The sequence below is a fragment of the Schistocerca serialis genome, chromosome 1 (assembly GCF_023864345.2).
Source record: "Schistocerca serialis cubense isolate TAMUIC-IGC-003099 chromosome 1, iqSchSeri2.2, whole genome shotgun sequence".
Classification (NCBI taxonomy): domain Eukaryota; kingdom Metazoa; phylum Arthropoda; class Insecta; order Orthoptera; family Acrididae; genus Schistocerca; species Schistocerca serialis.
The window spans coordinates 1,095,546,528-1,095,564,609 of NC_064638.1; the positions used below are offsets into that span (position 1 = coordinate 1,095,546,528).

Here is an 18,082-nt window from a genome sequence, read left to right on the forward strand (position 1 = left end):
AGATCAAAAGTCTGTGAGCTTCATTATTTGATCAACTCAGTAATACACTTCTTCCAGTTCAAGTTTTCATCAAAATTTTGAGCATACTACCCTGTTTACTCACTCACACATTCATGTGCATCAACAACTGTTGGTTTTGTGTGGACATTATATTGTGGCAGTTTTAGATGGGGGGGTGTTTTGAACTATGGTTGTGTGAGATAACAGTAAAGGATAGGGCTGCACTACCACTGCCAATCACAGCAAACAACTGCTGCTTAACCACTACCACATGCTTTGTGTACTCCAGATTTTTTGTGTTGTGGATTGCTCATTTTTAAAGGTTCCGAACCTCAGTCAGTAGAAACAGAACCCTTATAGGATCCTTTTGTTTTCCCTTTGTCTGCCTGTCCACCTGACAACACACCTTGCTGTAAGGAACGGATTGAAGTATCAAGTTGAAATTTATATCACATTGTAAAGTCTATGGTCCCTCAGTGCTGTAAAAGATTTTAGCTTCTAAGTCAATCTAATCAAAAGATACGGCCATTTATGTCACACACTTCGATATTTGCAAACTCACTGATCAAAATGTATAGGATACTTCCCATTGACCTAGAATCATGAAATTTGATGCAAGGTTTTTCAATACAAATAAAGGGTAAAAGTCCAAAATTGTTCATCTGTGACTGCATCACATAAAAAATATTTTTTACCATTTGTTGTCTATCTACAAAGACCCCTTTTTCTTGGGAACTGGTAGAGATATAAAATAGAAATTTATGTAAACTATCAAGGCCCCTCAGCAGTGTAAGTAACTTAAGCTTCAAAGCCAATGCAGTCAAAAGTTATGGCCACATAAGTTACGTACTTTGATACTCGCAAACTCATTTGCCAAAAGTCGAACATCGCTGACACTGTAGCTGAGCATATGTGGACAGTGTGCTGGGTGCCCTCTGTAATAACAAAAGCTGCATGAATTATTCAGTGATAAACGTGAAGGGATGTCATGTGATGTCTGCCCAGACAAATTCTGACAACAATAACAGGGAAATAAAAAACAACAAAGAGAGTGCAACAAAACAGGTAAAGTGGGAGAAAATCTTGGCCAGACCATGGATTTTTCAGTCTTCATTTTAACCCAGCCTTCACCTTTCAACAGTGTGAGGAACAACACGTGATTTGGATTCCACATCAAACTGCAGGTCCACTTTCCCCAGTTGTGTAATTGGGTTAGGTTAGGGTCACACAAGTTGCAAAATTGGCATCCAATAAAAATACTTGCATGAGACCACTGAGCTACATGAAATTATCTGCATACATAATTAAGTTTGTACACCTAGAGTGCAAGTCCTATTTGCAATCATACATGATGCCTTTTTTTTTTTTTTTTTTTTTTTTTTTTTTTTTTTTTTTTTTTTTTTTTTTTTTTTTTTTTTTTTTACAGAGTACTCATGGTGCATAGAACATTTCGAGTGCAACACTAACCACACAAGAGATGAACATTGATCCCAATGACTGTTATGTCAGTTCTGCTTTTGTAGATGCACAGAATGTGTGTATAAGCTGGCAGCTATGTGAGATGGAGGCCAGAATTGTTCCCCTGCACTGCTCCTCCCCCTCAGGCAGTCTAAGTTCTTGTTTGTTTCCACTTGCTGCCGACTGCCATGACATACTTCCATGTAATATGACTTCATTTGTTGTACAGAACTTAATATAGTGAGTTTTCTCAAAATTTAGGGAGAGTCAGTTAAAGAACCACTTGATCATTTTCTGTTACTTTATCTCTGATGTAGTTAATTACAATGCCAACATCATCTACAAAAACTACCACTTCTGCTTGATGAATGTTAAGTGGAAGGTCATTCTCACACATATATGGAATAGGAATGGACTCAAATTTGAACCCATGGGACTCCCATTGTGATTTCTCCCCAGTCACTAAAATTTATCCTCTTACAACATTTTTTTAATTATTCCATACAACATTTTGCATTCTGTTTGTTAAGTATGATTCAAACCAGTTGTTTGTAAAGCCATCAAACCCATAAAACTTCTACGCTATCTAATGCATTCAAAAGAAAACAAAAAAATACTAACTGGGGTACTTTATTATATAAGCCATATAATGTTTAGGGAGTGAATGTATAAATAGCATCCTCTATCAAGCAGTTGTTCTGGAATCCAAATTGTGATGTGCTAAGCAAAGTAAATTTGTTCATACTAAAGTGATTATTATTTGGGTCTTGTAAAGGTTCTACCAGACTTGAGTATGGAAGCTTTATATAGAGAATATGCTTTGTTACAAAATGAACCTGGTCATGTGCCTAGTATGAACACTTTCCAAATGTTAAAGTATTTATAACTGCATAGGCTTCCATGGCCATAGTCAATTGCCTTAAAAGTTTTCTGAGTATCATACCACATCATAAAGTAAATAAACTATACTGGAGACACCAACGTTTCAGCATCGGTTAATGTGGCCTTCTTCTGGGTCTACTAATGACTGATCATTGGTTTCTCCAGCACAGTTTTTATTTCATTATGATATGGTATCATACTCATATAGTTGAAAATTGGAAAATATCACTTTAAAATATCAACAGTGCAAGTCATATTACTCTGTTTTATTGTCGCTTTAGCATGTAACACACTTCCCAAACAATGCCTAAGCTCATCCAGTATCACATTAACAATTATTCTTGTTTCACATTCACACTGAAGTAACCACTCCTATGCTGCATTTCCACATTGATTAAACACTTAATCATTTATTTGAGAAGCCTTTTCATTTTTGTTCTATCATCTACATGTTTCTCCATGAAAATTACTGATCCACAAACACATTACTGTTTCAACCATAAAGCTCACAACTAACATCATGAGCTTTTGCATGAAATGACTGGATTACTCAAACACTTTTCTCCTATGAACCAGATGTACAACTTTATACAACTTTCCAATCTTAATTATACTTTCTACCAATTTCTACATACTGCTTATCTGTGTTGTGGCTGTGCATGACTGCTCCTTGTAGGAGCTCAACAATGAATCTTCTGCACACACCAACATGGCATGTGACCGCTGCTACAGTGCTCCCTGGAGAAAAGGCATGATCAACTTCAAAAGTTCCAGAAACCAGTGATAAGTACAGAGTACAATTTCAGTACATTACAATCACTCTTCAGAATTCTGTTTTATTCCATAAACACGACAGAAACTTTTATTTTGGGAACTTTATGACCATATTAATTTTGGTGGATGATGTTGGCGCTTCTTCTAGTTGCTTAAAGTTTTGTGGAAGGACATTTTTGATATATTCTCTTGCTTCTTCAACTGAACCACTTATCAGTAGAAAGCCTCAGTGCTTTGTATGAGCATGCCTCATACCTTCAAGATGCTGTACTGTTCATTTCCATTAATTGCACACCCTGATCAGTCGGTCCAGTAACAATTGGATACATATTAACTGTTTCAGCCTGAGCCCTGTCTATAAGAATTTTATCAGTCAAGGTAATGATACATTGCTCTACACAAGTAGGAAAATGCACTACTCAAATCAGACTGAACCAGCCAAATAATGATTCCAATTCATTTCTCCTGTCAGAATCTTTTAAGAAATCTACATGGAAATCTCCACAAGCTACTAACTGATCCATCTTACCTGACAGACAGCTCAGCAATGAATTTGTGTGCAATAACAACTCACAAGCACATGCTTCTGGGTTCTGATCTGCACAGAAACTGCTTTTTCCAGTGTTTTTAACTCTATGTCCAATTTTTACATATGTTGCAACTCCCTTTTTCCATAATAAATTAAAAGCACCAGTTCGCTTTTGTTCCGTTTTCCATGTTAACCCTGCATAAAAATGATACTATTCAGTAATCCCTGACATTCATCTTCTCTATCACTGTCATTACACAGTGTTGAGAGAAGCACAGGACACCTGTCACTTCAGAATTTTCCACATTTCTAGATACACAAGAAGCTCACCTACCTCTAAGATGCAGCATAGCCCAGCATCCTTTGAATAACCAATCAGGAGGCATGGAGGAGAGGTCAACTGACTGCCTTCTGCATCTGTCTGGAGAGAGATATAAATGAATTTCATTCTCCTGTACATTAGCTCAGCTACCAGGCAGATGGTTCAAAGCACTGGCGCTCTCCTATTTAGTATACTCTCCGCAGCAGATGGCTCTGACCATATGCCATTGCTCTCTTGTTGCTTGTGTCTGCCTCAGTCTCTTTCCATTATTCCACATTCACTCTGAAATATTACTATTCCTTTCTAGTATCTTTTAATTTTTGCCCACCCACCTCTATTGGCCATTGCAATTGGCATATGGTATAACTACATGCTTCCTTGTGGAGGGAGGAGGGGAGATGCTACTGTAAACCCTAATTTGCAATAAATATGGACTTTTTAGTATATGGCTTATACTAGTGGTAGCAAATATCTATTTACAGAATCTCAGCTAGAATATCTAATGTGCTGTTTTTAACATATTCTATTACATTGTTGTATTATTTTATTAACATCTTTTTTAATCTGGTGTCCAAGGCTGTAATGATGATGCAAGTAAAAATTATTATTATTATTATTCAAAGGCTTTCCAATTTTCCATGTATCCCCTTGATCAAACATTACAAACTGACAAACCAAAAGTCAGTTCTTAAGTTTTATCTGTTCCTTTACCCATAAGTACTGCTACAGATATATGGATTTGCAGCCTCTAAAACTTGTTCATTTTTGGGAAAATGATGGATCAGTTTTGATATCTCGTAAATCTTATGAGTTAAACATGGAAGTAGGCACAGATAAAAAAGTTAGCTTTTGCATTCAGAGATTCATTCATCTGAAATATGAAAGGAGGAACTTGGAGAAAAAAGGCAGGAGTTTGTGAACACACTATGCAGAACTATAAAGGGATAAGACAGGAGTGCAATAAGTAGTTAAATGCTAGTAGAAGACAAGATCTGGAATCCAAAAAAGTTAATTAAGAGTGGCAATCAACAAATCAGAAATACAGTAATGGCAGACTGAATCTGGAAGCATAGATTACACAAAATTAAGCGTCTACAGAAAAAAGGAAAGCAGAAAAAATGATGGAGGAAAAAAAGTCAAAGGACACAAAAGACAACAATATAAACAGTAAAGAAGTTGAAATGGAAAGAAAATGTCAGAAACAGGAAGGAGGAATATGAGGAGAGAAAAGGAAGTAGGCAACAACTAAAGTGATTTGTGTAACCTGAGGCCTGTTACATGATTAGAACAAAGTGCATGGTGTGTAACAAGTTCCCAAAATATTCTCATATTCTGCTAAGGATAGTCTATCTCCTGTATCTGCTGCTCTCTTGTATCATAGTTTCATTTTAGACACATTTCTCTTTATAGAAATTAAGTTTCCCTCTATCATTTCTTCTAAAACCCATTTCATAGTCTTCTAAATCAATGTGAACACAAATCTTATGGACAATAAAATCTTCTTGTATTTCTTTGCCACGGCAGTCTCCATAATAACTGTGAAATTTTTTAGGACCTGTACTCTCCTTCCCACTTCTGGTGAAATGCTGGTGTCTGTTCTACTTGGGAAGCAACATGTGCATGCTGTCTAGCAGTTACCAATTAAATCCAGAATGTTACCATTCCAATCATACTGCTTCCAATACACTGTTGCCAAGCTGCACTGAGGATAAAACATCTACCATGTTCATGAGATTTGAAGTCATACTTATTTTGAATGGCTCCTTAATAATACTGTTTCAGGAACCACTCTCTGAATAGATAAGATGTCTTCTTGAAATCAGATTTGTCTTTCCTCAATTAAGTTGTGCTCAGCCAGTGCCAATTTACTTACCTGATCAAGTCTTACATTCAGTGCAATATACAGAGACATAGTGCTATCTCTGTCCCCTGTAAAACTTGCTGCATTTGTAAGGAATGCAATAGATCTCAAATGTTTGAACCTTAGAGTATCTCTCACACTGCACAAAAGATCTGTTAATTTTACAGATGGTTCTTGTGGAGTAGGAAGAACAGTTAGACAGAGCCATTCCAGCATGTAGTAGGTATGCAATTCTCTGGTCTCTTTTTTTACTCTTTCCTTGATGTCTCAATGCTCTGAGTCTTCTTAATGACTTCCCGTCTATATCTGTTTGAGGAAAACATCTTTTTCCAGACAATCCAGCTCCATCTAAAGGTTGTCCTCATTATGCATATTCCTCGTTCTGCGTATCAGAAATTGTTTACATGATAATAAATGCCCTGGAGAATGTCATCTCATTGTTGGCAAATATCCTTCCTTATAAGTAAATTTTCTGTGTATCCCAAGTCCCAAAGTGGCAGCAGGTTTCTTCTTCATGTGGGTATCCAGGAAAGATTGGCAATTGTTCTTCTTCAACTCCATAGTGAATGTGATGTTTTTATGAATGCACAGTATTTAGGTGGTTGACGAATTTGTCAAGATTCTCCCTAAAAAGTTCACATATCGTTAACATAGTGTCTATGCATCTGGTGAAATGCTTTGGTGCGCATGACACTCACTTTAGTGTGATTTCTTCAGTTTACTTTACTTCGCTTTTTTGTGTCTGGAGCTGTCAATTTTTTTGCCTAGTGCTGGGCTAGGTCACAAGCTTCAGGTTTGCTTAGCCAGAGGTGGTCTAGAGAGCAATGTAAAGGACAATTTTGGCATGTTAGATGATGTTCCATGTTTAGTATTTCAGTCACACTTATTATCAGGTTCTAATAGGCTCCACACTGTCTCGATTTTAGTCTTTTTAATCCATAAAGGTTGATGTGTAGTGAATGGTGCTCATCAAATGTCTTTTTGAATTGCCCAGTATGTTCATGCAATTTGTGACTGCTGAAACGTGAAGCGTGGTAGGTCTTTTCCAGTGGAGTGGGTCTCATGCTTCCTGTAACTAGCCTAGAGATTTCATGAAGGCTTATGTTGATCTACTTTGCATGTGCCGATCTAGACCAGACAGGACACGAGTACTCAACTGTGGAAAAGCAAAGAGCCAAAGTGGTAGTTTAAGCACAATAGATTTGGCACCCTACTTACTACCAGTTAACTTGCAAAGGATATTGATCCTTGCAGCTACCTTACTTCAGGTTTTTCGCAGTGATGTTTGTGTGTGAGGGACCTGTCAAGAGTCACTCCAAGATATGTCAGCTGGTCTGTGGGCTCAAGGGTAGACCCATTCAGTCAATGTGCAGCTTTATATTTGCTAGGCTTGGGTGCAGGTGAAAAGTGCAAACTTTTGTTTTTAGTTCAATTTGGTTTGAGAGAGTTGTCATCATAATATGTTGACATGGATACTAGGGTATTCTCCTAAACTTTACATCTACTTCCTCAAAGGTTCTTCCTTGCTCTATGATACCCAATCATCAGTATAGAGAAAATGTCTTATATATTTGGGTACTGGCTGATTATTTGTGTGCATGTTGAACAGATGGGGGCTAGAACACTTCCCTGAGCAAGGCCACTTTTCTACATTCTCCAGAGACTTCTGTTGCCTACTAGGGTGACATAGAATTGTCAGTTCTGCAACAAGGATTCTATAATTTTTACTAACAGGCTTCTCCAAATTTCTCAATATATTATGTTCACCATGGCAGGTAATACAGGTGAGCCAATTTTGAGCCCCACGAACTTGCTTATAGTCGTTCCAACATGAATGAAGTATGTCATCATTAAGCAGTGACTTGAGGAAGTTTAACATATGATGTTAAAATTGTTGCTTCAATAAAGACAAAGTTTCTTGTGGATGAACCCTGGTGAAGTGTGAAATGACATCAAAACTGCTCAGTAAGCTATTGTGATATGAATTTATTGTTCTTAGGATGTCCACAAACTGTGATGAATGTATGTCTGTTGTAACTGCTGCATTATTTATCTAACTTTTTTTCATGAATGTTAACAAATTGTTTTACTCTTACAAGTACATGGAAATATAATGAGCTCCTATTGGAAGGCTTATTGAATACTGAACAAAATAAATTTGCCCGCTTGTTACAGAGACTGAAATTCCTGACAACTCCATGGCGAGATCAGCAGAGGATGGCAGTCAATGGCATACAGAGTGATCCTACACAAGTAAGGCTCACATCAAGCCCTGTTGCTGAAAATGTCTAAGTAAGTAGAGCAGTTTCATACAATATAGAAAAAATTGCCACTAATCATAGTTTATACATAATGTACATTAAAAATGGCTTCTTAAATATTTATCACTGAATTTATGTGATGTTACTACAGTCTTAAATACTGAAATTGCTCCAACATGACCATTAAGGTAGACCCTAGTTTACAGGTTATACGTATAATGTCCATGATCTATAAAAGATACTGATTATTTCCAGTAGTGTCATAAGCAAACAACACAAAACTGACCAATATATTTGGAAGTTATATGAAAAAAACTGTATTTCACTTTCACTGCATTCATGTAAATGTTACAACCCTCAACTAAAACTCATTTAACATGCTCTAATGCACTTTTACATCTAAAATCTGTGATCTGTCATAGCTTTGAATACTTCTGTTACTGGCTTCCAGTCGTTTGCATAACATTTTATTTGAGTCAGAACTTTGAGGAAATTTAGTATGTTGAAATCAGCATTCATTCAAATCAAATATGCTATCAATCAGATTATCTCATATCTCATATTCAACAATATAGCAAGGTTGTTAGCAGTGTATTAAAGACACTTACAAAAGAGTACTTTTGTCTTTTATCTAGTTCTTACAAGTATAAGAAACCCATAAATGGTTGTGATGTCCAGTAGTTTGTCTCCCATACATAATGCTGTAAACATTTTGTGGTGTAAAGTTTATAGCAAAATAAGTATTATATAATTGCCAGATTTACACTATCTTGCCAGTTAGTAAAAATGTAGCCAGTAACTATTGATAGTTATAGAGACTCAATAAAGATCTGAGAACCAAAGATAGTCAAACAGTGAGTACTTTGTAGAAAAACAATTTATCTGCTGTAATTAAATATATTGGTGTGGAAAGATCTTTAAATATGAGTGTAACAAAGGAAAATATTATGTGTGTACTAACCAGTATAAAAATAAATGTGATGTACAAACTTTAGGTCTTGCCAAACAGTTAGGTAACTTTAAAACAGTAGCATAATAGAGATTGGAAGATGATATTTTAGTGCACAATATACCATTGCTGTTAGTAGGTATAATTTTAGAAACAAAAATGACACCACAGTATTATAATCAAGTTACTGTAAGTGTGCTGTTATTGTAGTTGTACAGAATGTAAAAGGCTAATTTTTTAACAAAATGTAAACAGTGTGTGTTTTCATGTAAAATAACATAGAGTGACAAAATAAATGCTAATTTTTATAACAAAAAATGCCTGTGCAGTTCAAAAATAGCCAGAACAGCCATTGGATATTTTTGAATGTGTTTACTTGCAACACTTGTTCTCAAATTTGATACAGTTTATTATGGTGCAATGGAAAAAATTAATATGTACATAGTTTGTATAAATATGTACAAGAAAAGGAAATATGTAAAGCAAACATTAGATGTTGTTGTGAAGTTAGTAGTTAAATGCTGTAGAATAGATATCAACCAAAAGAGACTGTAATACCAGCAGGATTAACTTATTTGATATCTCAAATGCTTGTAAGGCAAGTAGTAGTTATATTTTTTGCAATGATGTGGCTATACTATTAGTTAAGAAGTTATAAGTACAATATTTTTATTTAGACTGATGTTTTACATGCAGTATTTTACAATGGAATTGCTCGGAGAAACAGGTATTTTGAGAAATACCCATCACACCATACAACCAATAGTATAGAAACAATATATGTAATAGATAAAGCTGTACAGGGAGCAATAAATTGTACAAAAAGATGTTACAGTGTGTAAAATTTGTTTAATGAGCTTTTAACGTTCTATTAGTTGGCATTTTTCTGTGAATAGTATTCAATAAATTATTGGAAGATGTAACATGTTTTGTAAATAAAGAAAAAATACAAATTAATGTTCCACATATTTTTTGTCACTCTGGTTCACTGCTGGAAGTACAGGATGTAATAATTATCTGCTGTCTATGATTTTTAATCATTTACACAGGCACAATGTAAAACACTAATGTACTACCATTCCATTCATGGTTGATGGAGAATCAACGTTCAACTACCTATGTTGAAAAATAAATGTCATGATCACTTTTATTGTTGTTAATTTTTAATTATTGCTTATGTTTTTAGTAACAAGTATGTGAAACTTTTTATTAACAAACAATAAAAAAGATTTATTTAAAGAAATTTTTACCATGACCTTCTCATTTTTTACTTATATTATTTAACATCCTGACCCACTGCACATATGGGCACTTCTTAAAAGTGTTCTGGTGTCATAACTTGCGGTACTTCCAACAGTGCTGTGAAGTGAAAAATGTTGAGCCATAACTAATACTGGTAATGGCTGACATGACATATCTGCATCTAACTACATACCCAGCAAAACCACTGTAAAGAGCATGCAAGAAAGTACTTACCATTTTATGTATTTAATGATCACTAAAAAGAGCATGGCAGGATGCAGACCAGATGGACTTCCTACAAAGAGGTGGTGGGGCCAACTAAAGAACACATAGGAAGGAGAGACGTGGGATACTGTGTTGAGGGAGGAAATCTACCAACACAGAAACACATGTTGGCAAATCATTTGAAAACATATAACTTGATGTTGACAATGGTGGTGATGATGCTGACTGATCACATTGTGGTAGTTCTCATTGTTTTAAATAAAACAACTGCTTGAAATGGATCATCTACCATCTACAAGATGGATCATCTAAAAAAAAAAAAAATGGATTTAACAATGTAAGAACAAGATAAACTGCTTCCTACTGTAAAGACTACATGTTAAGTTGCAGAGAGGCACAGCTAAAAGACACTTACACATCAGATTTTGGTCACAGCCTTCACCAGAAAGAGAAACACACACAAACATTCATTCATTCACACCAGCAAGCACACCTCACGCACAAATGACCATCGCCTCCAGCAGTTTGGAGCAGAATGCAGCTGTCACACAGAATGGAAGCAACAATCTGGATGGGTGGGGAAGGGGGAGGGATAGTGATGTACAGGCATGGCGAGAGAAGAACAGCTTCTGGCTGAGTATGCAGGGACTAGAAAGCCAAAAGGTGCAGTGTCTGGTAGCTGTGGTGCAGGGAGGTGCAGACAAAGAGGACAGACAGGGGATGAAAAAGGAGAGGAGTGGGGAAGAGGAAAGATGGGCAGGTGCACTGGCTGAGGGCAGCACACAGAGAGGGTGGCAGATGAGAATAGAGAAGAAATAATATGACAGACTGAATGGAAATTGTTGGTTGGAAGGTGTGGGGACAGTATGTTACTGAAGGGTGAGGCTGGGATAATTTCAGGAACAGAGATAACTCCTGTCTCCACAGTTCTGGAAAGCTGGTGTTGAAGGGGAGGATCCAGATGGCTTGGTTAGTGAAGCAGCCATTTAAATCAAGCATGCTATGTTGAGCCACAGGGTGGCCTACTTTGCTCTTCACCAGTTTGGCAGTGGCTGTTCACCCTGGTGGACAGATGGTTGGTAGTCACATCAACATAAAAATCTGTGCAATGATTTCAGCAGAGCTGGTAAATGACATGGTACTTTCACAGGTGGCCTAGCACCTGATGGAGTATGATAAGCCTGTGAGAGGACTGCCATAGGAAGTGCTGGGTGGGTCGATTGGGCACTGTTTTCCACAGGGTTATGATCCTTGTGGCTACGCAGATGCCATTGACTGTGCTACAGATTTGTTTGTTTATCTTCCCTTCAAAGGAGAATTAGTTGTGAGTTAGTATAAAGTCAGTAAGTTGTGTGATGAATGAGGTGTTGGTTTGGAGTCTGAAGGATGTTGGGAAAGGTAGTGTTCAACAGTGGTAAAGCCATGGGCATGAGGGATCTTAGTGTATAGGGAGACAGTGTCAACAGATCTTTGATCTGGGAGTCTAGATTATGGGCAATTGGTTGGAGGTGTTGGGCAGTGAGAGCCAAAATTCTTTCAGTGGAGGCACAATAAGCAGCCACAATGGGGTGTCCCAGATTGTTGGATTTGTGGATTATGTGGATCATGTAGAAGTTGAGTGTTCAGTGTGTCATAGGAGTGAGGAGAGAAATGAATTCAGGTTAGAGGTTCTGGGAAGGGCCTATGCCTGCCACCACTGAAAGAATTTTTGCCCTTGTCCAACACCTCCAAACAATTGCTTGCAATATAGCCTCCCACATTCAATTTATCTACATGATATAAATTAAATTCCAGCAAAAATACTTCCAAAATATGTCATTCAGTAGCAACATCTAATAATACCAGGCAGATAATGGTAGGTTTTAGAAATTCATCTTAGACTCATAAATCCGTTTTCTTAAAGAGACTGCAGCAAATTGGAGTTCATAAACTTTCACCACAGTTACAGAAAGGTGTTCAGATGAGTAATGTTTGCCTCCAAAAGAATCAGTGACTGAGAAAATAATATATTGTACAGAGAATAAAACCAAATCAACTTGGAATAACATAAAAAAGAAATGAAGTAAGTCAAACAAAGAAACAACATAAAGATAAAGGAAAGCAATAGCATAACAGATAACTAACAGAAATTAATAAATTTTAGAATTTACTCTTTTCCCTAATATTTTAGTTATAACACCTGAAAGGTATGTAAGTATAACAAGTTTGTTCCCCAGCATAGATTATTAAGTCATAAAAACAATAAAATACAAAACTTACAAGTTTAAAAGTCAGCAGGCCTAGATGAACAGCCATCTGTGTTATGAAAGAATGCATATACTGCACACAAGTTTCTTTAACATAATGAGAATTCAAGCAAAGTGTATTATCAGAATAATGTGCCTTCTCTAAAGATATACTCATATAAAATTATAGACCAATATCTCTGATGTCATCCATCTCTGGAAGATCAAAGGCCTTCTTGATAAGACAATGTTTGGATTTTTGTAAGACCAAAAATATGTCTGATGCATGTAAATGTACACACACTGTTCAAAATGCAGTTAAGCTCTAAATGAGTTTTACTTTGTGTTTACATAATAAACCTGCTTTCAGTGTCAAATGTTGGCTTTCATTGACAGGTAAGCTCTCACATTAGATAGACAATTCTCGTGACTACGTGACAAACTGTGGGACTTACTAGTTACTTCACATCAACAACACCATTATTCCATTTTGGCTCTGAAATAGTCATTAACTCTATAATCAGAATCCCAGGTACAAAAACACATAAGACCAATGGATACTGAAATGACAAACAGGCAGTTTCACATCAGGCTTCCAGCAGTATTTTTAGGAGACACTCATCAGGGTCAGATGAAATGTTAAAGAGGTTTGGCTGAATTACTAACTGCAACAAATACTATAGTATGATGTGTGGCATCAATACCTACTTTTACTTGGATGGTAAAGCTCAGCACTGGTTCAATAACAATGTAAACAAACTCAATAATTGGGGTAAATGAGAGGAGGAAATTAAGAAACCTTTTGGCCATAACCAGTGGCAAGTCGATTTGATGGAATAACAAGTAAAACACAGAGCTCAGTATCAAGGAAACGCTACATAATCACGTTTACAGAGGATTTTTAATATTTTGTCTCACAGTGAACCAAAATATGATGGAAGCAAATATATAAAGGCCAGTTAAATGAAAACCGAACAATTGTCACAACAGGACCACAGAATGTTTCTGTTCAAAAGTAATGACCACATACATGAAGACATTTATCCCATTGGGAGATGAGATGACAAATTCCTATCTTGTAGAATGCAGTCATCTGCTGACAGATCCACAACTGCACCCACTCTTTCACTTCCTTGTCCAAGTGAAACCAACATCTGCACATCTTTCTTCAGGTAACCAAAGATGTGAAATTACATGGTCGAAGATCAGTTGTGCAGAGGATGTTGCAGTGTTTCCCAACCCCTGCCTTCATCTGACTGGCAGTGTGGGGGTGGGTGTCATTGTGCAATAGGATGATTCTGTCTGACAGCATTCCCGGAGGTTTTGACTTTATGGCATGTCACAGTCCCTGCAAAGTGTCTTCATAGTGCTGTGCATCAATCGCAATTTTACACTCAAAGAACTTGATGATCAGAGGGCCCCTGCAGTCAAAGAAATAGGTCACCATGACACTACTAGAACTTGCATGAACAACTTTGGATTTGTTTGGTGGGTGAGGTGTGGCATGTTACCACTGTTGGCTTTGCCATCTGCCCTCAGGCTGACAAAATGCTGTTGGACAGAATCATCCTGTTGTGTGAGAATGCCTGCTATCACACTGCCATTTAGATGAAAGTATGCTTCAATGATATGGTTGGGCAACACTGCAACATCCTCCATACAGCCCAGATCTTTCACCATGTGGTTTTCACGTGTTTGCTGACCTGAAGAAAGACATGTGGACATCAGTTTCAGTTGGATGAGGATGTGCAAGAGTGAGTGCAGTTATGGATATGTCATCAGCCAAACACAATCTATGAAACACTAATTGATCACCTCATCTCCCAGTGGGATACACGTCTTAATGCATATGGTGATTACCTTTGAATTGAGCCATCCATGGTCCCATTGTCGTTGATGTTCAGTTTTAATTTTATTGCCCCTCATAGTTTCATCGATCATGAAATGCGTAGCAGAAAATGTGTATCTAGTACTCCTGCTAAAGAATGTTGCAACAACAGAGGACTAGTCAAGTGGTTCCATCATATTGCAGTAATGCCTCAAAAATAACACAATGAAAGAAGAGCTAACAACTCCCAGATAATATAATTATGGGAGCCACGGACGACTATCTGGATCTTGTGTTGCTCGTACAACACATACAAAGGAAAGAAGTACAGATCGTCTCTGATCACTATGAATGTTGTACCAAGCAGACAGTATCAACTACTGTTGAAGAGGAAGGACATAATTCTGACTCGGGAGAAAACATCTGTGGGGTACCTCAATGCTCGAACTTAGGTCTGCTATTGTTCTTCTTGTATGTAAACAATCTTGTGTCTAATGTACAACAAGCAGAATTAGTTATTTCTGCAGATGACACTGATGTTGTAATCAATCCAATAATACATACAGAAACAGAAGAAATGGTAAACAATGTTCTTAAAGGTATCATTGACTGGTTTTCCATGACTGGTCTAGCCCTAAATTTTAAAGACACAACATATTCAGTTCTGCCCACCTAAAGGTATTACACTAGTAAGAAGTGTAACACATGGCGAGAAAATAATAAATAGAATGTAAACTTCAAAATTCTAAGGTGTTCATACCGATTGGAATGCAAACTGGAGAAAGCATGTTTTGGAACTCCTAAAACAACTTAGTTCAGCTACATTTGCACTTAGAATCATTACAAATCTTGGGGACAGACAAATCAGTAACCTGACATATTTTGCATATTTTCATTCAGTAACGTCATACGGAATAATGTTCTGGAGTAACTCATCTTTAAGAAAGAAAGTTTTCGTTAGGCAAAAACATGCTGTGTGCTCGTCCATGGGGTGCTCGTCCATGATAATCTTGTAGACATCTGTTTAGAATTGCCCATACAGATTACTTCTTCACAGTATATTCATTCCCTTTTGAAGTTTGTTGTAAATAATCCATTACATTTCAAAAGGAACAATGATGTACACAATGGAAAATGACATTCATTACTCCAAATTAAGGTTGTGTTTAGCATAAGAAACTGTACACCATGCCGCAACAAAAAATTTTGATCACTTACCTAGTGATGTAAAATATCTAACAGACAACTACAGCATGTAGCCATCTTCACAAATTAATTTGTAATGTGAATGTAAAATGCTTCATTCCACATCATTATGATTTATCAGACAAAATGATCTGTGAGACATGTGAATAACTAATCAGCAATCTTTAACATCAAACTGTACAATCATGTGCAAGATTATTTTGAAGGATAAGATTGACCATTATGGCTTACACCACAGATAAGAAACAACCATCAACTTATCAACAGCCAAAATTCAACTGGTCTCGTCATAACATCAAACAACAAAGAATACAGCATTTATTTTGAGAATGGAAAAGAAGACACCTGCAATTTTCTAATGTGGATGCCCTGTGCATGTCATTCACTACCTCCAAGGAAGCAGAAGTGTATTCACTGAATATTATGCCATCCATATCTACAGCTACATCAATACTTTGCAAGTCATGGTCTTTGGGAGAGGGTATTCTCCCCTATTTCCTATTCTAGTTGCAAATGGTCCCTGGGAAGAATGATTCTCTGTAAGCCTGTGTCTGACTCGAATCTCTCTAATTTTACCCTCATGGTCCTTTTACAAGTTACTCATAGATGGAACCTACTCCACTTGATTCCTGATGGGGTACCAGTTTTTAACAGGCATAAACATACCCTCTTCACCTCGAGTAATGCAATGTCAAGAACAAAGGACTCTTTGATGGTTCCTGATCAACATTAAACATGTCCATTCGCTACTGACTGGAACAGAGTTGGATTAGTTTTGGCTGTCAGAGGCAGAATTTGCTGCTTACAGAATCTCTGTCTCTAGTAATCTTTCTTACACTAGCGATGTTATTTTAGTTCACCAACCAATCGACCTTAAATTCTTATTTTAAGTGTCCTTGAGATTTTGAAAATATTGGCACTGGTCTAGGATTCAGTCTCTGATTCCAATTTTTCTCTGTATTTCAATCCTTCGAGATGATACTGTTACATCATTTCACATTTTCTCACATTGCCAAACTCCTCCAAGTCTCTATGAATGGTGCAATCCTAACTACTAGTGAAAGAGAATTTGGTAGTTGACACCTCTTTGCGTGTGGTCAACAACGATGATATGCACAGGGTTGGAGTCCCAGGCTACATAGAATATTTGTTGTTTTACCTCTAGTCGAAAATCTGTACAGCTTGCTGCTGGTGAAGAAACAATAACTATTTCATGTCTGTTCATAGTTATAAGGCAGTAGTGAAAGATGCCAGGTTCGAAACCCTGCCAGGCTAAATTCATCTGTATCATCGTTTCAGGTTAAATTATCATGCAGTTGATGAATGTATTTAATATGTGACATCTGATTGTGCTTAGTTGACAATTCATATAGGTACTCTGTTCTAATCCCTGTCCATCACCACTACTTTATTTGATGGCATTTCACACCTGCTCATTGCACTTTATTGCATACCGTTCGTGGTTATTTCTCAGGAGCAATATAAGAGTCATGGGGTTCCCAGAGCAGTGCTAACCACATCATCATTCATTTCCAGCATCGGACATTTGGCCCTGAAAACTGATGTTGGTGAACACTTTGATATTTTAGGTCTCTTTATGCTTAGTCAAGTCTTGATCAGAAATGCAAGCTTTGTTTGGTTAACAGTGGGTTCAAATTCGGATCATGAACAACAACTTGTCATAGAATGAGATTTTCACTCTGCAGCAGAGTGTGCGCTGATATGAAACTTCCTGGCAGATTAAAACTGTGTGCTGGACCGAGACTGGAACTCGGGACCTTTGCCTTTCGCGGGCAAGTGTTCTACCAACTGAGCTACCCAAGCACGACGTGCGTGCTTGCGCGTTTGAGATGTGAGATGGAGACCGAACAAATAGTTACGTACACTGGTGTACAAAACTTAAGGATGAAAGTAACTTCCTCATGATGTGGCACTGTCAAGTTACGTAGCTCGCTAAAACTTTGACCACACATAGAAAGAACTGCTACAGTGTGGTACAGAAGGTAACTGAAAGAAAAACATAAATGGCACTTTTTTTCAAAGACAATAATTACTCTGATGTCACAACAATTCGTGATGGCTCCTGGACATTAGAAAAACTGGGACATGGTTCTAATATGATGTATGATTACTGTGGACAGCAATGCATGCTCTGCAATATATTCCCCTGGTGGCCATAAGGGTGATAAGGATTTCTAGTGGTAGGGCATTCCATTCCTCCACCAGTGCATTTGACAGCTGCTGGATGGCCATTGGTACATGTGGATGTGGTGCAATACATCTCCCCAATGAATCCCACATGTGCTCAAATGCAATTTAA

At 37.2% G+C, this 18,082-nt stretch overlaps 1 protein-coding gene across 1 annotated transcript in view; it reads left to right on the top strand.

Annotated features, from left to right (window-relative positions):
* Window positions 1-10,174, top strand: part of LOC126416224 (sodium-dependent dopamine transporter) — a 558,982-nt gene extending 548,808 nt beyond the window's left edge. Inside the window, exon 14 of the mRNA XM_050083832.1 lies at window positions 8,002-10,174. Within this exon, the coding sequence (XP_049939789.1) occupies window positions 8,002-8,118 (117 nt within the window). The 3' untranslated portion in view covers window positions 8,119-10,174. The remainder of the gene's footprint in view (window positions 1-8,001) is intronic.
* The last annotated feature ends 7,908 nt before the right edge of the window (window positions 10,175-18,082 follow it).